The 21,096-nt window shown below is 43.2% G+C and overlaps 1 protein-coding gene across 4 annotated transcripts in view; it reads left to right on the top strand.

The window, feature by feature from the left end:
* PRICKLE1 (prickle planar cell polarity protein 1) overlaps positions 1-21,096 on the top strand; it is a 65,252-nt gene that overhangs the window by 35,441 nt on the left and 8,715 nt on the right. For 2 of the 4 annotated variants that reach the window (XM_030258358.4, XM_072922208.1), the window contains exon 2: positions 20,326-20,504. In XM_030258358.4, the coding sequence (XP_030114218.3) occupies positions 20,373-20,504 (132 nt within the window). In that variant the 5' untranslated portion in view covers positions 20,326-20,372. Of the gene's footprint in view, positions 1-14,469; positions 14,579-14,866; positions 15,007-20,325; positions 20,505-21,096 lie in introns of those variants that run through there. The other 2 variants (XM_072922221.1, XM_072922215.1) reach the window with 2 other exon arrangements.

The following is a 21,096-nucleotide window of genomic DNA, read 5'->3' as shown; positions in this document are numbered from 1 at the left end:
GCAGAGAAGATATGACTCTATTAAAGATGCCAATTTGAGCAAATCCATCTCGTGGATGACCTACAGATCAGAAGAAAGCTCTAAGGGAGAATATAGTAAAGCAATGTGGGAAGCTGCTGCCACTGCAGTGGGGGACGGGAGTGTTGCTCTGAGTACAAATTAATCAAGTTCAGGCTGACATTCCTTCGTGTCAGGTTTCCCCTTTGGTCTCCCTAAGACACTGCTGTAGTGGAAAACCTTTCTCTCCAAGTAGTTTTATACCACTTAATTGCTCTTTAAAATGTGCTTTATTCCTTGCTAATGATGTAGCACTGCTGTGCTATATTAATGAATTTGTAATTTAAAGAAGGGGGGCAGGGGCTGACATATGGCAAATACATACTTTACTTCTGGTAAGCACATGATTTTGAAGATAAACAAAGCTGTTTCCTTATCCTCAGCATGTACTTTTTTTGTTTTGCTGATAATGAGAATAAATTAACAGTGTTAAATTTGATTGAAAACAGCAGTATCTTTGGAAATTAATGTCTGTGTGAATGACATTGAAAGTCCCTCTGCTTTTTTTCATTTACTCTAGGTTTCTTTTATAAGTATAATGTGCATTAAAAAATCATCCAAACTCAAAAAAGGAGTTTCAAATTCCTCTAATTTTGTTTTCAGTCTAGTAAAAATGGTCTCACTACATTTGCTTCTCAAATGTATATAACTAAAAGCTATATTTATTAAAAATTGATTCTATCAAAAAGTTTCCAAATGATGGAAGAGTTTTTGAAAGTATTTTATAACATAGATGTTTTGCATTGAAGTTTATAACTACTTCCAGAACTCAGGCTGGAGTAAATCATAGTTCCAAAATTTATTTTGTTGAGGACGTGTTTAAAAGATGTGTAGATGAAGCACTGGGGGACATGGTTTAGTGGTGGACTTGGCAGTCTTAAGTTAATGGTTGGACTTGATGATTTTAAAGGTATTTTCCAATCTAAATTATTCTGTTATTCTAATGAAACTTGTGTAAGCCTAAAAATTGTGGAAAGGCAGCAGTTACTCTGGTATTCCATATTTAACCATGTTTGTTAAAGTCAGTGTCAGACTTCTCAAAAGCCAACACTTTTACCTATCTTGGCAATGTTTAATTTAGCAGTAACTGGTTCTCTGATCCTGAGACCAGATGCTAGACTGTCCAAATCTATTGCCCTTGCACATAGTTTCCCTGCACTGTGCACTGCAGCACATATGTGCCCTTTTTACAGACATTGCTCTTTAGTAGATTTTCTTTTTTCACATTCAGCATGTCTGAAATACTCATCAGGGAGCTGAGAGTGGCTGTTGCATGTGTTTGGGTACTACATGAAATCATGGGCTCAAAGGCTCTTTGAGCGGGGACTGTGGAGGGAGAATGGAGAAAACCTAGCCCAACCCTTTCCTGGCCCACGTGTTAGGAGCAGTCTATGGCCTTTCCTGCATCCCACTCACAGTGCCCAGTAGTGCTAGTTACTCCAACTACCCTGTGCACCGTACTGCCAGTGCAAGGGTGTGAGTGGCTGCAGGCTGGGGCTGGATCTTGGGCCCTGTTCCTGTTTAATCTACTAGTGCAGAGATGGTTGGAGGGTCCTTTCCTGTAAAGGAGGGCCAAGGTACTCTAAGTGCCGGTATTTGGGGTCCGGAGGGTATTTGATGCTGTGCAGGCTGCAGCTGCAGCAAAAGCTTGTGCCTTACTGGCCCTCCCAGACCATCCCTGACATGAGTGTTCTCCAGTGCCTCCTGGGCTGGGCACTGAAGGCTCTCAGCAGAAGTGCACAGCAGGACCTGCTCACCCAGTCTGCCCCTGGGGGCTTCCTTTTTGCCTACAAGATACAGGTTTAGTTTATTCTGCATAAGCGGTACATGAGAACTTAAGTGAAGGTGTAAAAAGAGGAGCTGGGTTGAAGAAATGCTATGATGGGTACTCTTCCTGAGACTGAACTGTGATCAGTGGTTTGTCCAGAAAAAAAGTTTGGTACTGCTGCCTTGCAGTAGTGTTGCAGTGTTGCATCATCTGTAACTATTCACTGAAGCATTCTAGCAGCGAGACACATTGAGTTTATTGGGAGGGAGGCAGGTACCATCAAAAACAGAAATTAGTTTATAAAGATCTCTGGCATAACCTAAGTCTATTCTCAATTTATAAGATAATACTCCTTTTAATATAAAGCCCAGCCTCTGAAGTGCCTTCTCTCTGCCAAATCTGAAAAATGTTTTTGTGCCCTTGAGTTGAGGGAGGAAGAAAGAAAAGAGCATGCAGTTTGGGGTCATCCTGTGATTTTTTTTCTCTCCTTTATCTTTTGAAGTAGAGAAGTGATGTATCCCTTCTTAGCTGTTTCCATGGACTGAGGTATAGATGTACATTTTTTTTAACCCTTTGTTATTTATGCTGTGATGTTCTCCTACAAATTGGCTGTATTGTGAACAGCACAGTGGATTATTTTATGTTTCGTCATAATTCTGATTAATATTGTCTGATTTCTTCTAACACCTCTCACGCAAGGGTTTTAGCTCTGCTCTTTGAAGCAGACGTATGCCCATGACAGCAATTAGATAAATTCCAGGGACTGAACTTGTCGTGCTCCCCCCAGGTTTCTCCTCAGGGTCCATAAGCGAGAGATCTCCACGCAGATCAAAACATGTTATTTAGCTGGAAAAGTGGATTCTGTTGCTGCATTGGTCTTCTAGATGAAAGATGTGCATGATGAAACCTTTACTAATCAAAGGGCAAAGTTCCAGTCATTCAGAGCAAACAAAGCTAACTGTTGCCAATATTTCATGTATGCTCCTTTGCGGGTGAGTTGAAGCAGCAGTGTTTTCAACATCCTTGTATTGTTACCCCTTATGGTGAAACATGTTTTCTTGTAACAAAACCAGAGTTTGAACTGTGTGACATTAATTTCTCCATTGTTGTAAAAAGCTTTTCTTTGCCTTCATTTGACTGTATCAAAGTAGCAAAATGTTGATGATACAGTTATGCAATATTTTACAGTATTGTCAAAGCAGCATTCAAATAAGTAATGAATCTGTGCAAGAAAAGGGTGGCATCAGCCCATCTTTCAGATAAGGAAAGCTGATAAAGAATTCTGGTGATGTATTAGTAGTCACAGGAAGTCAGTACTTACCTTGATCTGAATTTGAGGAGTTTGGTTTATATAGGGCACTCTGTTTTCTTAGCTGTTACATCTTTCTTTAAGTGTTCTGTATGGGTCTAATGATACAGAAATTTCATTCTGTGTCATTGATCAGTATTGCATAAGTATCTTCCTACAAAATGTGACAAGATACTACTATTTGGCAATGGGTACAGTTGCTGCTGTTTAGGATAACTAAGAAGATGTAAAACTATGCCTCAGGTAGTCACCCAAAACGAATGCCCGCTGTTCAAGGGATTCAGTCTTTCCCAGGACAGTCTGTGTGTTTAATTATTGCCTTGGTGTTCAGAGCAGAGGCTGGCTTTCTAAACTGTGGGGTTTGCTTTGGGCTCTCATTAAATGTTGTATGCTGTAGTGTGACACACAATATGCCCAGCAGTGTGTCATGTGCTGTGATGCTAATCAACATTCAATAGCAAAGGAGGAGAGCAGCTGCTCCACAGTCAGCATGTCTGAACAGTCCTGCACTCAGCAGGGTATCACTTAATTCACACTAATGGATAAAAAACTGGCCTCATAACACTTGTGTAAATGAGGCTAATGATCAGGGAAAAAATGCAAACTAGTTTTCATTTATTCATAGAGATACGTGTAATTAGAGGTAATAGCTGGATCCAAAACCAGCGTTCATTTGTTGATAATACAAAATGCGAATGACTTGTTCCACTGTTTCTCTCTTTTGAAGTTATTAACTTCACACAGGACTTGAAATATGTATGCTCTTAAATGCTCATTGGGAGAGTTACAAGACTTAATGGGAAAAAGCTACAGATAATTGCATCTTGTAAACTTACCTCAGTCATTTTCAGTATGGTAACGGATCTCTATTGTAAATCCACTGCTGGCAGGATCAGCATATTGCTTCAGGTTTTTGACCTTTTTCCATTGGCTCCACTGTCTGTAGATTAGAGAAATCCACTTGTCCATTGCAGTGATGGCAGCTGAGTAAAAAGGTCGTAATTAGGTACAAAAGTCTTATTTTAGCATCTAAGCTGTAGAGTACTTACTGCCCTCTTCCATTTTCCCAGCATTGTTCATTTTCCTCATTTGGGAAGTCTGATATTCCCCTCACAGGTGTGTTGTCCCAGTGGTACTGCTGATGCCACTTGATCATACATGTCTTGAAGGATCAATCAGTCACATTGTGACATAGTCTAATGGTATCAAGCAGAAGATGATCTACCTGAAATTTTATTAAGTCATCATCTAGTTGCATTTGCTAAGAAGTGCTGAGTGCATGCTTCTTACCTTGCTCTAGATGCTTGTTTTGACTGTGCAGATTTACCTCCAAGTGTAATCTTACCTGTATGATGTACAGGGAAGAAGTAAATCCAGCCTTAATCTAATTTACAGGAGGAAGCTGAGGCTCTATGGTCCTAGCACAGAGCCAGTGTGGGTTTATGTGGGCATTCCTTATTTTCTGTAGCCTCATGTTGTGCAAACTAGCTACATTAAATTCCACGAGAGTGGGTTTCATTCCTGCTAAGCAGGCTCCTCTCTGGACCTTTGCATGGTAACTAAGCCTTCAAAAATTTTAGGTTATTCTATCTGAGCAGTATACGAAGAACTGATTGAGGAAGGACATTCTTAATCCAGCTGTATAATGGCACCATGTTGGCTGTCAGTATTCTCCATTCTTGGTTCATCCATTTCTTAATGAAACTGTAGTTAAGTAGATGGTCTTTTCAAGCCTTTTATCTTTTTTCTTTTTTTTTTTTTTCTTTGATGTGCCCATTAGGCACATCTACTAAGTTCCTTTTTCTGTGCATGGAGCTTATGCAGCAGTCTGAAGGTGTGTGTGGGATATCTGCTGATGAAAGCAAATAATCTAAACCTAAAAAGTGATTCTTCCCCCAATCCCCACCCTGCTCTTTGTTGGAAAAAGTGGTTCTTGCTTTAACACTTAGTGGGAGATTCAGAGCACCTTCAGAAGACTAGGGTTGTTTTTCTCAGGTGGAAGTGAAGTCTAGGTCAGCTGTCAATTGCATTTACAAAAACAGTCTTATTATCACTGAATTGTCACTGACTCATTAGTTCTGTATATCAGAGAAGCCTTATGAAGGAGTACAGCTGAAGAGAAAGTAGCTGATGACTGAGGAGGGAGGAGTGTGTATGCAACACAAAAATCCAAAGATTATGTTAAGCTGGAGAGTCATGTGTATATGGCCATTGGGAAACATTGATTCTCACCTTTCCTCTGCTTACTGATTGTCTGAGACTTGATCTTGTCCTAGCAATAATTTTTGTAGACAAGAAAGCAACTTGGTAAAACATGCAAGTATAAAGGGAGTAAATTGTTGAAAACTTAAAATAATATTAAACATACATTAACATTCTCAGGACTTTTAAAATAGACTCTATATGTGATGAGTGCCGTTTTTCAGACCTCTAAAAATGCCATGTCTTGAAAAACACCTGTCATACATATCTGAAGTCATATCAAGCAGCTTTCATAGTCACAGGTTTTACTTAACAAAAACCTGGTTTGTTGAAAATTGAGTTCATATTGCTATCTCAAATATATGCTTTCAAAACCTATTTAAAAATAATAAAATATTGTGTAGTGGAAGAGTTGGGTGCTTTCCTCCTGTCTCCTGCTGAAAGTGGTAGAACTTTTTTCAGAAACTGCAGAATTTCAGAAATTAATCTTGAACTATATTTGTGCAAGTGGCCTGGCACTTGAGTAGATGAGCTCGCCCTCTGCTATTGGAACTGGCAGCAATGGTAAAATGTCTCACTTTATAGTGGCTGAAGATAGATATATTCTAATATTCAAAAAAAAAGGGGGGCAAAAGTTGTCAATTCTAGAAGCATGCATTGCTTATGGCCATAGATTGCATTAGCACTTATTCACTTCCATTGAATTGTGGTACACTTTCAAAGCTAGGTGTTATTATTTCAAGGCTGTGCACCCAAAGGAATTCATCCTCCTGGGCAAGCTGCTAAGAAAAGCCAGGACATGCTGGCAAGCCCGGGTGGGTGTAGCTTAAAGCTCTGCCAACTGAGTATCAGGTGTCAGGTATTGTCAAGCAGTTGCTGTTTCAGCAGCTGACAGTACCATGAGGGCTCAGGGATCAATGGATGTTGCACAAAGGTCACTCATGTCAAGGGTACCAGTTGAATGTCTTAAAACAATTTCATTTGTACTGTTTGCTTCATATATAAGGATTTTCAGTACCATAAATCATCAAAATACTTTGCTCCTGAAATATCCTTATATATTCTTAAGAGTCTACAAACATTTTTGTAAACACAGATAAGGAAATACATATTGTGTTGGAAGCTCCAAAATTTTCTTTAGTAGTGTCATGTTGATGAGATAAAGCTTGATATTTTGGGGATTTTAAATGATTTTCCCTGTTGTAGTTACAATTAATTATCTTGCCAGTAGGTGTGGAAAGTATAATGACTACTAAAAAATATAATTAACTAGATTTTTATTTGGATATTTATTTAACTGTGATCTTCAATATTATCCTACTGAACAAACAGACATAACGTGCATCTTGAACGGACACTGCCTGCCCACTTGGCCTTTAAATTCCAGTGCAGTGGAGATGAAGAGAAGGAAAGGAGCACTTTTATATTTCCAGCTACCCAATCCTTAGCACCTAGCTCTGTGGAGAAGGGAATACTATTTCACAGTATCATCACAGAATCATAGAATGATTTGTGGTGGAAGGAACCTTAAAGATCATCTAGTTCCAACCCCCCTGCCATGGGAAGGAGCGCCTTCCACTAGACCAGGCTGCTGGAAGCCCCATCCTGCCTGGCCTTGAACACTCCCAGGAATGGGGCATATCAAGCCATTGCAGTTCTTTCTGTGCCACTGTCCAGCCAATTCCTTATCCTTTCAAGTGCCTGTGGGTGGTGGCTCTGCTAGGTCTGAGGTTTTTATTGAACTAGCACTTCTTGCCCAATCTTTCTCCTCAGTTTATACCCGAGTATCCCATAATCACAAGGGTATTTGGCATGCACCTGGGAAAGGTGCTCTTGAAGCCATCTTCCTGACTGCCTTTTGATGTGGTTTGGATGTGTCAGTGTAGTTATGTATGATAACCTAGCTGCTGACCAGGAGTGAGACCATCCCTCTTGGTGTTCCTCCTGTTCCATTCCTAACACTGACAACTGAGTTCAACTCATCCTGCAATAAACCAGTTCTGGGAGCTAAACCAGCAGAGAAAAACTAATCATGCTTCGTGGGGGGTGGGAAGAAAAATTAAAAAGAAAGAAGCAAAAGGAGAAGGAAAAAAAATGTGACCTCCAGATAAGCATTCTGCACTCTGGTAAGCAGAAAGCCACTCTGGGTTTCCCAAAAAATGTGCTCATTGTCCCATTGCCCCCCATCCCCCAGGAAAAGAAACAGCAAGTGTCAACCATCTGTGTTTACCCCACATCTTATTTTGTCTTAGAGTTAGATTCATATTAGTGGGGTGAAGTTTGTACTAAGGGCAAAAGCCCCTTAACACTGATTTTTATTTGTTTAGGCATGTAAATGGGAGATGATTTGTTGCCCATTTTAGAGTAGTGGGCTACATTACTGTGCTTCCATTGGGAAAAAAGAGATTGGATTTTTTTTAACAAATTGCCAGCATATGGAGTTTCATAGTGCATTTAAGAAAGACATAGGAGTGAAACCTTTGTGGCTGTCACTGAAGGAACTTCAGTTAGGTGGATGTCTTTTTCTTATATTCTTTTTTTTTTTTTTTTCCTTTTTAAAAAAAATCAGGGTTGGAGAGAATAAGAGGAAGGGGGACATACATTTATCATTTCTATTTTAAGGCAACACACAACAAAACTGTGTGTCAGTTCTGGAGTCAGGGTGCCATTTGGATGCTCCGTAGCCTGCTCCAAGCCTTCTTAAGCATGAGGAAAAGGAAACCTCGTACAAATCAAACCACAGTAATAATAGTGGCAGACTGGATAGAAGAGTAGCGAATCTCTGGTGAGGTGAGAGCCTGCCCAGCTTTTTTTGCTGAGCAAGAAGTGAGTCTGAGTGTTCCCAGGCTCACCTGGCTCAGACAATTATTTAGCCATTGATCTTTCTACGCAAAATACTGAAACATTTATCATATTCTGGTGATGTCTTTTGGTAGAATTTCATGGTGTTCAGTCTTGGCAGCTCATAAATTGGATAGGGTCTCTTGCAGCTGCTGTACTAAGGAAAGCTAATAAAGATGTAATGCATTTCATTATCCACCTGACATTTTTGCATCTTTCTTGCATATCACTGTCTGCCTTGAGGTTGACCTGTGACATTAATTTGGTAAAATAAACTAATACTTAATCTAAGTATTGTCCTCTCCCTTGTATTTGTAGTGTGCTGTACATATAGCTTGTGGAAAATGGCCGTGTAAAACTGTGCAGGATATCTAATTTATTGGTTGCTGGATTTCTCTCCTGCAGATTTTAAGCAAGAGGAGGTTATCACAAACCTTTGCATATCTCATCTTTGCCTTAAAACTCAATTCTGTTTTCTCTGGATATAATGCTGCAGGAGCAGTGGTAATCTTCTGTGTCAAATTCTGCCTTTACTTAAAGTCAATCACTTTCCTAAGTTCAGGCTACTGAAAAGCATTGCCATCAACAGGGAAGACTGAGTGTAACTGGAGCATCACTCATACAACAAAACTGCACTCAAAAAAGAGTTTTAAATTTGTTTTCAAGTACTAGTTCAAATATATGTTTGAATTATTAGTTTATAATATTATTACTGTATTATTTTTGTTATTATTATTATATTAGTAGTTTCTTTACATAGGTGCAAGCTCCTGGGTTAAATGTCCTTTTGTCTGCATGTATGAATGTTGACCACAGTGGAAGATCCACAGAGTTCATACCATTTCCTTGTTTAGTCTAAATAAATTTTTCAAACCAATTTAGATAAATTGTGAGGAGTTCTTTGGAGACAAGGCCTGGGAGCAGAGCATGACACAGAGAAGATGACATCATTCACCATCCACACAGGCTTTGGCACAATACTTTACTGAAATTCCCTCAATAAGCAAACAGTGCATTAGCACGGGCTCTGCAACACCTTCCCCATTGCATAATGGTGTTTGTGCTGGGTGTTATTAAAAACCCAGGCAGCAATTCCACCTGCGTCAGCCCCTGCTACTGCAAGGCATTGCAGGCACACTTGGTTGTTGCAATGCACTTTGCTGTGCCTTGTGCAGCCTGGGAATGGGGCACTGACTGTCCGAGGGCGCTGGTGTGGTAGGGGAGCCCCACTGGCACCCCACAGCTGGTGGTTGCAGTGGTGTTGTGGGCACCTGGGTGTTTACCTGTGCTCTGTGTGACTGTGGGCTGCGTGGAGCCAATTACGATAAAATCAAGATTGCTGTCTTCAGAGGAGCCTGTGGGGTTAAGAGTTTCCAGATACAGCAACAGACCTGTTGGTTCAGGAGCAAGTCCTAGCCCGATCTGACAAGGAAGGGCATTTTAATGAAATTTTAATTCTTTGCTGCTGAAGCAAAGTAGGATTGTGGTTTTAGAAGGTGTGTTGGTCTTCAACTCTGAGAGCATTAAGGAAAGGAAATAAAATAAACCTCTCTTAGTCAAGCATTCCCAACACACAGCAGCTTATGCCAGCCAGTCCTCAGGCCATTTATAGCTGGTGTAGTTCTCTAAAGCAAGCAGTAGGCACTGTTTCTCATCTTGGTACCTGGTTGCTTGATGCCTCAGCAGGTCTATGTACCACTGGCAGGTGAAAATAAAAATGAGCTATTATTATTATTAATTTAGTGCTACTTGATTGTCTCCTGATCTGTTACCTGATGTTATATTGGCTTACTGAGGCAGGCAGAGAGAGGGCGGGTTGTTAGGATGACAGGAAATGCAGCAAAGAGAAGAGTGGAAACTAAGCACCTTCATACAATCACAAACCCTTGCTGGGAAAAGTCATCTTATTCTTATATTTTTAACTTGTTGCATTTCACTTGCATGCTTCCTTTTAATTCCTGTATCTCTTTACTGCATATCATCTCTTGTGTTTTACATGTGTGGAGGTGCTTTTGTCCAGATTTTAACTGTTTTCTAAATGTTATTTTTAAACATTATTTAAAGATTGGCAAATAGTCGGACTTTGGAGCCTTGAGAAGTCATGAGATGTTGCCTCCACGCCCTTTCTCTGCAACCTCAAAGAAGAAAATAAGGAAGACGCCAGTAATGGGCACAGTTCAGAGGCCTCAATATGTTGGTAACACCCCTGGTTTGCTTCTGCTCCTAGCAGCACAGATCTGCTGTTGGTGCCAAACTGCCTGATTTGGGGGCAGGAGGAAGCAGGGTTGAACAGGGAGAGTTTTCATGTGTGGCTGTAGGCATGGAGTGGCACAGAGAGGGGTGGCCTTTGCCCGGTGGCCCATTGAGGTCTGTAGTGACTATAGATAGTGATAAAACTGTGCAAACTGTTCCTGTCTATGAAGGCATTCTTCCGCACTCATAACCTGAGAGAGGACACCTAGGGCTGGGTTTGGCAAGACATTTAAGTATCTAGAGGTGCAGGTGGATGTCCATGGGGGTGTCTGAATACACCAAGGCAAACAAAGTAAAGTGCTCTTGGAGGTCAGGCCATTTTTATACACTAGCTAAGCAAGTGTGTGTAAGCAGCCAATTTTTCCAGAAGAGAGAGGGAGATGGGCTGGCAATTCCATCTCCACAGCAGTCCAGCCGCACAGGAATCAATCATGGTTTTTCTTTGTGCTAATACTGCCAAGTCTAGGGAATTAGACCAGTATTCTTCTGTGGGTTCCAGTAGATCATCTCAGATCATGATGAAACTGCTTCCCTTATTCTGTTTTCTTTGCTCCCTTGGGGCATAGACCAAGGCCGCTGGGCGTGGGAAGGACCTTGGTGCTGTAAATGCATCCTAGAGCTCCCTGTGCTGTAGCCTTCAGGCAGGACCGTACGTGGTCAAGTCATCATCCTTGAAATTCCTGAAGGGCATACCTGCCTTTGTCAGACATTGGTTTGATTTGTGCATAACGCTGCTTGGGGAGTAGTTGTAATTCCTGCTCCATGAACTCCTGTGCTGTCAGGTATATGGAAAACCTTTCCTACTTTATTTGAAAATACAAAACCTGGCTTATTTTGGGGAGTTTTCTTATTGATCTCTCTGAAACAATTATTACTGAGATTCTTTTGTTGTTTTGTTCTAGTTTCCATTCAACTTGCTGCATGCTTTCACCTTTCATAGCTGAATTGTAACTTTTTATTTTAAAGGAACACGTGAGATGATACTTAATTAAAAGTCTTGGGATGGAGGTGGTGATCATTAAAGGGTGATGATATAGATGGTGAACTCCTCTGTTTATCCACTGAATTAATCAGGCTTGAGAGGTGGGTGTTGTGCCGCTGTCCTACCTGGAGAAGCTGCCTCTGAAGCACAAAAGGTTAATTTGTTTTGCGCTGCTTGGTCTCTCTTCTGTGACTGTCAACAAAGGTAGCAATTACCAGTGTCATCTGAGGGGATGTTCCCTGGTCTGGCTGATTTGGAACTCAGAAACCACACTGACAACTCAGCAAATTTCTTACAGGCTAGACAATATCCCTGACCTGGTCAGTATTACAAGAAAGTTGTTACCTAGACTAAATTTGTGCTAATACCTTAGGGCAAAAGGTTCCATATCCATTACAGGTCCCTTGAAGCATTTGGTTGTTTGAAGGATCAGCTCTACCCAGAGGCAGTCAAGGCTGTGAGACATGTCGTAAAGGGCAAGTCAGTTTGTGCCTGTCTTTTTAGCTCTTACAATTTTTTTAAGGCAACTTCTGTGGTATAGTTTACACTTCACAGAACGAGCATGTATGCTGTCATATTTGTTGTGTGAAAATAAAGAAGAAATCATAGCAACACATTTGTTCTTGTGGAAGCAGCCGAAATCAAAGGAGGCAGTTCAGGAATGACTTTCACAATCTGCAAATGCCTAAGGGGAGTTATGATAGCTGTTTCTTTAGCCTAACGTTCAAGGATACCATAGAATCAAGTGTTTGAGCACAGAAACACAGCAATCTGAGATTAAAAAAAAAAAAAAAAAAAGAAAAAAAGAAAAAAGGGAAAGAAACATACTGTAAAATAACTGACTACCTGAAATAATTTTAAAGGGCTTTAGATGGATTAAACAGAAGTTGTAGTGGGTTTTTTATTGCTCGTACTTCTAAATCAAGGAAAAATGTTTTGTTAATACAGACAGGAAAGGTAGGAAAATCTTACAACCACATTAATTCAAACTAGAAGATCACAATGGTTGGTTTTGGCCTGCTAATGTATAAGTGCATTGTCCAGAACAGTATTGTAGTTTCTGTACTCAAGTCACAAAAGCCCAGGAAAAAAAGAAGAGCCATGTAGCCAACCATCTCTGTACACTCTCTGACACTTCAGTGTCAAGGAAAGCGTTAGCAAAATGGGGGACAGCTTGATTTTCCAGCAAAGTAAGTGAACGTCTTTTTTGGCTTCGTTAGACTCTTGGTCATGAAACTTTGCAACCTTATCTGCAGCCATCGAGCTGGTTGTGCTGCAGAAGTTCCCAAAGCAGATTTTAATTTTTGCAATTTGCTGTGCAGAGGTGTTGAGCCCTCAGTGTGAGGAACTGCTGAGAAAATGTCAGGCACTTCTGGAAAAGGCGTAGACAATATATGCAAATTGTTGGCATTTATTCAGTCATGTAGTGGGGGAGAATAAACATTATTCCTGACATTTCCATTTTTGATTAATGATGAATGGAGCTGGCAGATGTTCAGCTGGCCACCAGATGGGGTCTGCTCAGTCCAACAAACAGAATAGGAACAGTCTGGATCTCGTAAAGCCAGCACAGACAAAAGCTCTGGCAAAATCTCTGGTTCATCCAACTGATACGCCAATTTTGACCTCAAAACGACTAAGCTGTTTAAGAATGGAGGTAGTACAACCAGAGAAACTGCTTATGGAAGTGAAATGGGGTGTGGAAGGATGGGAGCTGGTTAGTTTGCTGGAGTTTAGCAGGTTTTTTCCTGCCGCAGGAGCCACAGACTGCAGCTTTGATTCCCTGTGGCTGGAGCTGCGCGGGGCTTTTTGCATTTACCCACGGTTACAGGTGTAATGGTCGTGTCTCTGGGCACATCTCCTCGGCTGGTGCTGGGAATCGGCTGCGTATAGCGTCGTTAGCCCGGGATGGGCTGTGCCTCGCGGGATCAGATAGCCCGGCGGTGGTCCTGGTCCCTCGGCCGACCAGTCTGGCTGCCTGCTCCTAGCGATGGGGAATCAGCCCACGGGAGGAGCTGTGGCGGCTTCTCCCGGCTCGCCGTGAGACTGGGGTGCCGTGAGACCCAGCCGAGGGTCGGGGGCAGCCCGCGGGGAGGGGGTGACAGTGCTGAGGGCAGAGACGCTGCTCCGAGCACCTCCGCCCGCGCCTGTGCCCGTCAGGACCGGCTTCCTTCGGCGCACTGCGGGCAAAGCCGTTCAAATTTACAGAAGTGAATTTAAACCCATGAAGATTCGGTTCCTGGGGGAAGCGATAAGTGTCTGAGAAGTGCCCCGTCGCCGTCCCGCACGGCGGCCCGGGCAGGTGAGCGGCCCCGGCTGCGGGAGCTCGGGGCGGGATGCGAGGGGCTGGGTCGCCGCTGCCCCTCGCAGCGGTGGGGCGCGTCGGGGCTGGGTGTGTTGCCGCTCTGACCCCGAGATGCAGCGCGAATAAATTCCCTTTTTCTAATGACTTCCCCAGGGAGACAAAGAGCGGGAGGGAAGAGGAAATTTGACCGCGGTGTTCACGGTTACATTGGCGGTGCCGGGGGGAAGGCGTCCGCCTGCCTTTGAAGCCGGAGCACCCGCCTGTCGGTGCTTTTTATGCCTACGGGGCCGGGGGAAGTGGTAAAAGCGGGGGCTGGCAGCCTCTTAGAAAATGCCCCGGTGCTACTTCTCTGTGCGTAAGCTGGGGCTCGGACGCCTCTTTCCCACTTGGAATGTGCCAAGGGAGGCAGTGATGGACGGCTGCTCTCTGCGATCCTCGGTTTCAGATAGGGTTTATTATTTTTATCACTCATGTACAGAGACCTGGAACAAATGTTTTCCCGTCCTGAACCGAGTCCTTCCCGTCCGGGTGCGCGGGGCGGCGGTGGCCGGGCCGGGCCAGGTCAGCCCGGGGCGGCCGGAGAGCGTCCAGGGTGGGGTGGGAAATCTATTTCGGGCGTAAACACGAACAAAAGCACTGTAGCCAAACGGTGTGTCCGTCGTGTCCTGAGCGCAGAATTTATTGCTTCTGCAGGCGCTCGGTCCCCTGGGTGGGTAGGGGGCCGGGACGGCGACCCTTCCTGCCTCGGGGGCGGTGGCAGGAGACGCTCCCCCTTCCCACACTCCTTCCCCCGCCTTGGGCAGCACTTTGAAGGAAGATCGCTGGTGGGAGCGATTCCTCCCGCCGCCTGACGGAGGAGCGGTGAGGGGCGCAGGGGGTCGGGGGAGGCTGCGGTGCCGGCGAGGGGCGAGTTCGGGGAGGAGCGCTGGGGCCGCCGCTCCCTCCCCGGCCCCCGGCTGCCGCCCCGCGGGAGGGTCCGGGGCAGGCGCAGGTATCTCTCCCGCTGCGCTCCCAGCAGGCGGGACGGGGAAAGGAAGCGTCGGCGCCGCCCGGCAGGGACAGGGCTGGAGCAGCCCCCGCCGCCCCTTGCCTCGGCGGGACCGTGCCTGGCGCTGGCCGCTCCTCCGGGCCTGCCGGGTCGGGAGGAGCCGCGGGAGCTGCCGGCGCCGGTCCGGCTCGGGGTGAGCTGCCGCGGCGGGGCGCGGGTCGGGTCTGCAGCCGGCATCGCCGCTGCTGCGCCGCTCCCCGGCTCCGCCAGAGCCCGGCCGCTGTTCCGCTGCCGCACAGAGGTAATTTGCGGTGGCTCGTATCGCTCTCCCTCGCGGCAGCTGCCCCGGAGGGACAGGGCGGGCGGGTGGGTGCCGGTGGCTGCCCGTGCCTTCGCGCATCCGGCTCCAGAGCGTGGGGAGCCGGCGGACTGGGGGTGCCTCTGACCCGCCTTAATGTCTCTGAAACTTTCTCAGGATGGAAAAACCTCCCACCTCTCCTTCAGGAATCTTCGCCTGCTGAGGAAGGCACCGTCCCGGCTCCTCCGAGATGAGGGCGCAGGGCTGTCAGGGTGTACGGGGCTTGGGCGCAGAATTTTTTTACTTTTCTATTTTTTTGCAATTCCTGTCTTGTGAATTATTGAACACTTTCTTCAAGTGTTTTCTCTGGAAACTTGTCTCAAATGAGGGCTGTGAGCCCTAACAAAGAAGGGTGTTGTTCGACAGCCAACAGGTGATCGGGTGAAACCTGAGTATATGTGTACATTGGAGTAAAGTCTGGCTGCTGTTTAAAATAGAATTTTGAAAATCAATGGGAGACTGTAAAAGGCAAGATTTCCTTCTTTCTAAATCTGTAACCCTCTTAAGGAGAGAGTGTGTGGGGGGGTAGCATCCGTGAGAATACCTCTTTCTTGGCTGGAGGTTTGGGTCTTGCCTCGCTGTAGTGTGTGCTTCAGTTTCCATCAGCGCCGTGCAGAGCCAAGGATAACACGGCCAAATCAGGTGTGTTGGCATGGGGCGATGCTTTGTCACGAGTCTTCCTCCTTTTGCTAAATGCAGGTGGCCTGCCTTTGCAATATGGCTCGTCAAAAGAAAACACCGTGAAAAGGATCGTCTGACTTCCAGTTGGAAAAGTGGTCTTGGCGCTAGGATGCTAGAGGAGGAAAGCAGTTAACTTCTATGTCGGTCCTTGTATACTGGCTAAAAAAAAGTAAAACAGTTCCTCTAGGGCCCATCTAGAGGTCTTTTGAATGAGCAATTAACTGGTTCTATTCCTTCCCCACTGCTCTGGGTAGCTCACTACTGGAAAGGACCCAGCCGCTGTGTGCTGGTGCTGATGTAGATTCTCCTTATCAGTTCTGGATCCGGATTTCCCACACAGAGAACTATAGAACTCGCTGTAGCTAGGGAATGGGACTTCCTGATAATGTGCATAATACACATTGGAAATAGGCTTTGAATTATTAATAGTTACTTTATGGTGGTTTATTGTTGTTATATTGTGCCCTTCCTCTTCTAATGTAGTTATCTTGCACCAGAGATTAAATAAGCAGGTAAATGGGCTGACCATGCTAATCTTGAGTCGTTGGGCCTGCATTGTGAATGGGTGCATGTGTGATATGCATCTTGTATCCCCTATAGCCTTGTTAACAAGCCTTCTAACAAAAAAGTTGTTAAAACAATTTGCCCTGAAGGACAGAGTAAAACAGCAGGGGGTGGGCAAGGAGATGTTTGTCTAACTTTGCTTACAAATCGTGACCTCTTCTATCTGGTCAGGGGGAACATAATCAGTGAGCTGGAAATCCTAGCATGGGGATGACCTTCATATGGGCTTCAACAACATCTTTGTTCTAAGTTTGATATCCCAGTATTTTGTGTATCCGTAGCTTTGTAATTAAGAGTGTGGTTTGCCTATGCCTCTGAGGAATTTGTCATATGACTGTTTTAATTCATCAGTGGAAAAAACACAGTAATTGCTTTTCTTTTCAAATCAAATTTAGCTGTGTAACTCAATTATGTTATTCATAGTTGTCAACCTGCCAGTGAAAAACCTTCTTGTAGGCTATAGAGCCTTTTTTGAGAGGCAGTATTTGAACAGAGCTGAAACCTCAAAATGTTCCATGGTCTTTAGGAGAGCAAAGCAAAACAACACATCCTTGCTGTGTTTTGTAGGTGTCATGGCAGGAGTAGAAAGACCACCTTTCTCTAGTCATCCCTTGGAAAGAACTTATTTTTTCAGCTGTTGTTTATATTCATTTGAATCCTCCTTAGGATGTAATCATTTTAAACAGATCACTTTGAAGGATGAGTGAGGCTGGAGGGCAGGGAGGAAGAACCCTGTAGTTTTAAAATGCAAACCAAATTACACTTGAACAGGAGAGGAAGAAGAACTCCTAAACAAGCAGTTGCTAAAATAGTTCTTCAGATAGCCTGCTGTTAAGATAGGCTGGATTAGAAACCTTGTTCTCAGCAACCCCACAGTACTTGTGATGTGGCTCTATTTATATGTGGTGTATTGTCAATAATTTTATAGCTAGCTTCACATTTGTCCTTATGGGAGCATTTTTCTTTTAAAGTGAATTATGTCCTTTGAGCTGTTCTAATCTCAGTTTGTTGAAGTCTGTGGTCCTTGCTTTGAACATTTTTAATCACCTTATCTGGAGAGGAGAACCCTGATTGTAAAGTTGCATTTTACATTTAGAGGTAAGATGTATTTTTCTTTTATTTAATGTCAGCCAAACTTTCAAACTGCCCTGTGTGACTGGAAACTGGACCTATGGCTCTGTGGTATCCTCTTGTTGGAGCTGGTGTGTTTGCTTTCTGAAATGGATGTGTCAGAGGAGGCGCAGGCAGGACCAATCTCTGCAGAAAAGCAGCCTTGTCTCTCTCACCAGTGCCTTGTCTTCCTTAGGAAATAGACAACACTCCTACACTTATGTACCTTTGCTGTGCTTAAGATCCTGATGTTGCCCAGTGCTGCTTCGTTCACTGTAGTATGTAGCCTTAGTTTCAAAATACTCAGAAAAGTTAGTAAGTCATTGTGCAATCAGATTTTGGGTTGTTTCCTTGTCCTTCAAGACAAGTTGAAGAAGTTAATCTTTGATGTTGTGGAGAGAGGGTTTTGAACAATCAGTATGAAGCAATTACTCAGTTACTTGGTGTGCTTGTAGGTGTTGGGTATTGTGAGAACAAGGCAGGAGTACACTCTGCTGAAGTGCCCAGGCACTGCCAGAGCTGAACCTGTCTCTGCCTAAATTTTGTTTCAAATCTGCTTCCTGTGGGATGTGGTTGAGGTCGTGCTGCCTAATGAAATATTGTCAAAGATATTTAACCTACTGACTCCTTTTATTCCTGGGATATTGGGCAGGAGTCAATTCTTGAAAAGGGACCATTTGACCAATACAAGTTCTTGCAAAGCCCTAAGAATTGGAAATACCAGCTTAGGTATCAATAAGTGGCTCATTATTGCAAACCAGGCATCCGCCCCTTTCTAAAAGGAAATGGTAAAACAGTTCATCTGCTGCTAAGGTCATCTTGGAAGGAATTCAGCTTCTCAATGATATTCCTAGTGACTTTATAATTAAGAGGTACTTGGATATAGATGATAACAGTGAGTACTTGCCTTTTTTTCCTAGTGATTTCCTAACTGCATCACATTATTCCTCTGTCCCTCCTTCCTCACACCCCAGTTTTATGCAAGCAATGACAAAAACATACATGATGCATGACTTCCACCAGTAAGTGGGAAGGGGGAACAGATCTATATTCCTTGTCTTATTTGTTTCTGAGAGCAACTAGTTCAAGGGATACAGTATGTACCAGGAAGCCTGTCTTTCAATTTTACATATATAGGATTGAGCTTTAAAGATTGAGTTTGATCATACTTACCTTCCTTGAGTAAGACTGTAATATGGTGATGTTAAGCTCAGAAGCTGTTGTGCTAACCTTTAGTTGTTCAACTTGAGTAAGATTTCGGACATGTACCTGACAGCTCACCAGCTTTCCAGAAACAGCCTGTTCTCAGAGGGAAAGTTGGCAGGTTTGCTTGCCCCATCAAATATTAAATTAATCTTCTATTACAGTGCAGCTATGAAGTGTGTTGGCATCTTAGCAGTGCACCAAAAATAGTGTGTATGTTTTTGAACTAGAGGTTTTTGAAGTAAACAATTTTTTGGAGCACTAGCCAAGTGGAAGAGTTAAGTAATCCCATCTCTTTTTATGGGCTTTGGAATGTATAGACATATTGGAAATAGGGCTAGATAAGACTATATATTGGATATTATAATTTCTCTGGGTTTGTAACTTTTGGATGCATAAGACCACTTTTTATGGAGCAGGTTTGGGTTTATGTGCTGAATTATCAGAACCTGGCATTAGCCAGTGGCTCACACCTGAAGGAGAAACTCCTCTTGAGTAACCAGCAGAACATTTGGATAAGCAGTCTTAAACAGTCTTCCACCTGTGATCTAGGAGCAATTTATTTCCTCTAAAGCAGTGGTGATGAGACTGAAAATGTAACGTAGGACCCACAAGAAAATTTTAGATTGCTCTTCTCATTAGACCCACCAGCAAGGTTTATGTCAAGGAGATTAAAATTTCCTACAGCTTGGATGTAGCACTGACAAAATTGGATCTGTGTTTAGATAAACAGATGAAAGAATGTCCTAGAACAGGGAAGGCACAGCTCACACATAACATGGTACTATAAGAGCAAGCTTGTCCCTGCCCCAAGTGGTCAGGATATCTGTTGTGTTAGGACAAATCCTCTGTGCTTTTGGTTAGCTGTATTTCATTGAAATGCCTCATCTGAATTTCTTAAGAACTTCTGCTAGAATTAATACAAGGCATATATATTGTTAAGCTTTTTACTGCAGACTGCTATGGATCTGGGTGAGAGCCTTCTTTGCCAGTTGTGACTCAAAACAATCCCACTGATATTAAGCTTTGCCGGCTTCGTGAATCAATAAAATCATCTCCCTGTAGGGTTTTAAATTGACAGAACAATAATGATGTATTTTACAGAGACTAATCTGGCATAATTGGATTTCAGAAATTTAACAGGACCAACGCCCTTCTGCTCCCATACAGCTCAACCAAAGTTCTCAGAGGAATCCAGCAGATGCTCTGTGCCTGCCTTGTGAACAACAGGATGCTACTTGCACAGCCATCTTTCCCCAATAATTTCTTTAGTTTTTGACAAGTGGTTGTCATGTCTTTTGTTTTACTAGGTTAGTAGTTGTAATGAGTTCAGGAGCAGCTTATGTCATTCATGTTGTTAGTATCTGCTCAATTAGTCTTTCCTAGATTTACCTAAATATATACATCCTGTGATGTGAAACAAGCAGAACTGTAAAAGGTGACAAGTGTTAATACTGAAATACATTGTGGTTGCCAAAAGTGGTAATCTGTGCCTAGGTTTCTGGGATTTATGTTTCTTCAGTGGTTTTTTTCTTGTAACTTTTTTGAGCACTTTTGAATTGCTTGTAGTAAGTTGTAATGAAGCTTCACTAATTTATTGTTCTGGGCAACACAAGGAATACTAAACTGTTGCAAGATCATTTACACTGATAATTAGTTGTTCATGTTCAAATCTATTAAAGTTCTATTCATCTTTTTTTCCAGATCACTGCTTGATGAGCTGCAGCTGAAATATTTAACACTGCACACTTATGCCATTGGAGATGGAGCCCAAAGCCAATAACCTCATTTTTGGGTGTCAGCGAAGCTCAACCTCTGACGATGACTCTGGCTGTGCCTTGGAGGAATATGCCTGGGTACCCCCAGGTCTCAGACCAGAGCAGGTACCAACCATGTTTTCTGCATTTTAAAAATAAGTCTCTTAAGGACTCTCTGAGGGAGTGATATGCTGCCTCTGTAAGTCTAATTAAAATCTTATAATGTATAAAACTTTAATACACATAGAACTTTCCCCTTCTTTTTTGTTTCCTGTCCAATGGGGCTGTGTGTAGAGAGCTTAAAGTTCTCAGCCCTGAGGCGTTTTATGTTCCAAAAAAGTTCCCAGTCAAGGTTTTTCAAAAAGTATGTGCTGCAGAGGTATGTATTGCCAAGTAAAAGCAGCATAGAAGTTTGCTTTCTTTGTGAAAGAAGTTATTAGGTTTAATTAAAGCCCATGGCATACTTCATGACATTGTGCTCCTTGGCCAAGTATTTCACTGCACTTGTATGCCTCTTTAAATAATTAGGCATTTGACATCTAGAATATGGATGGTATGACAGTGCATATAAATGAAAGTGTTCCGTCACTGTGACAGGTAATAATGTATTTTACGCTTGTTTAAATAGTTGTATGGCTGCCATTTGTTCATGCCAGGATTCCTCTTGCATGGTGTCTGGAGCTGACACTTGTGGCTTGGTTGGGCTCTCCTTTTCCCT

The sequence above is a fragment of the Taeniopygia guttata genome, chromosome 1A (genome assembly GCF_048771995.1).
Source record: "Taeniopygia guttata chromosome 1A, bTaeGut7.mat, whole genome shotgun sequence".
Taxonomy (NCBI): Eukaryota; Metazoa; Chordata; class Aves; order Passeriformes; family Estrildidae; genus Taeniopygia; species Taeniopygia guttata.
The sequence above is the reverse complement of the archived record's forward strand: the minus strand, read 5'-3'. Positions and strand labels throughout refer to the sequence as shown.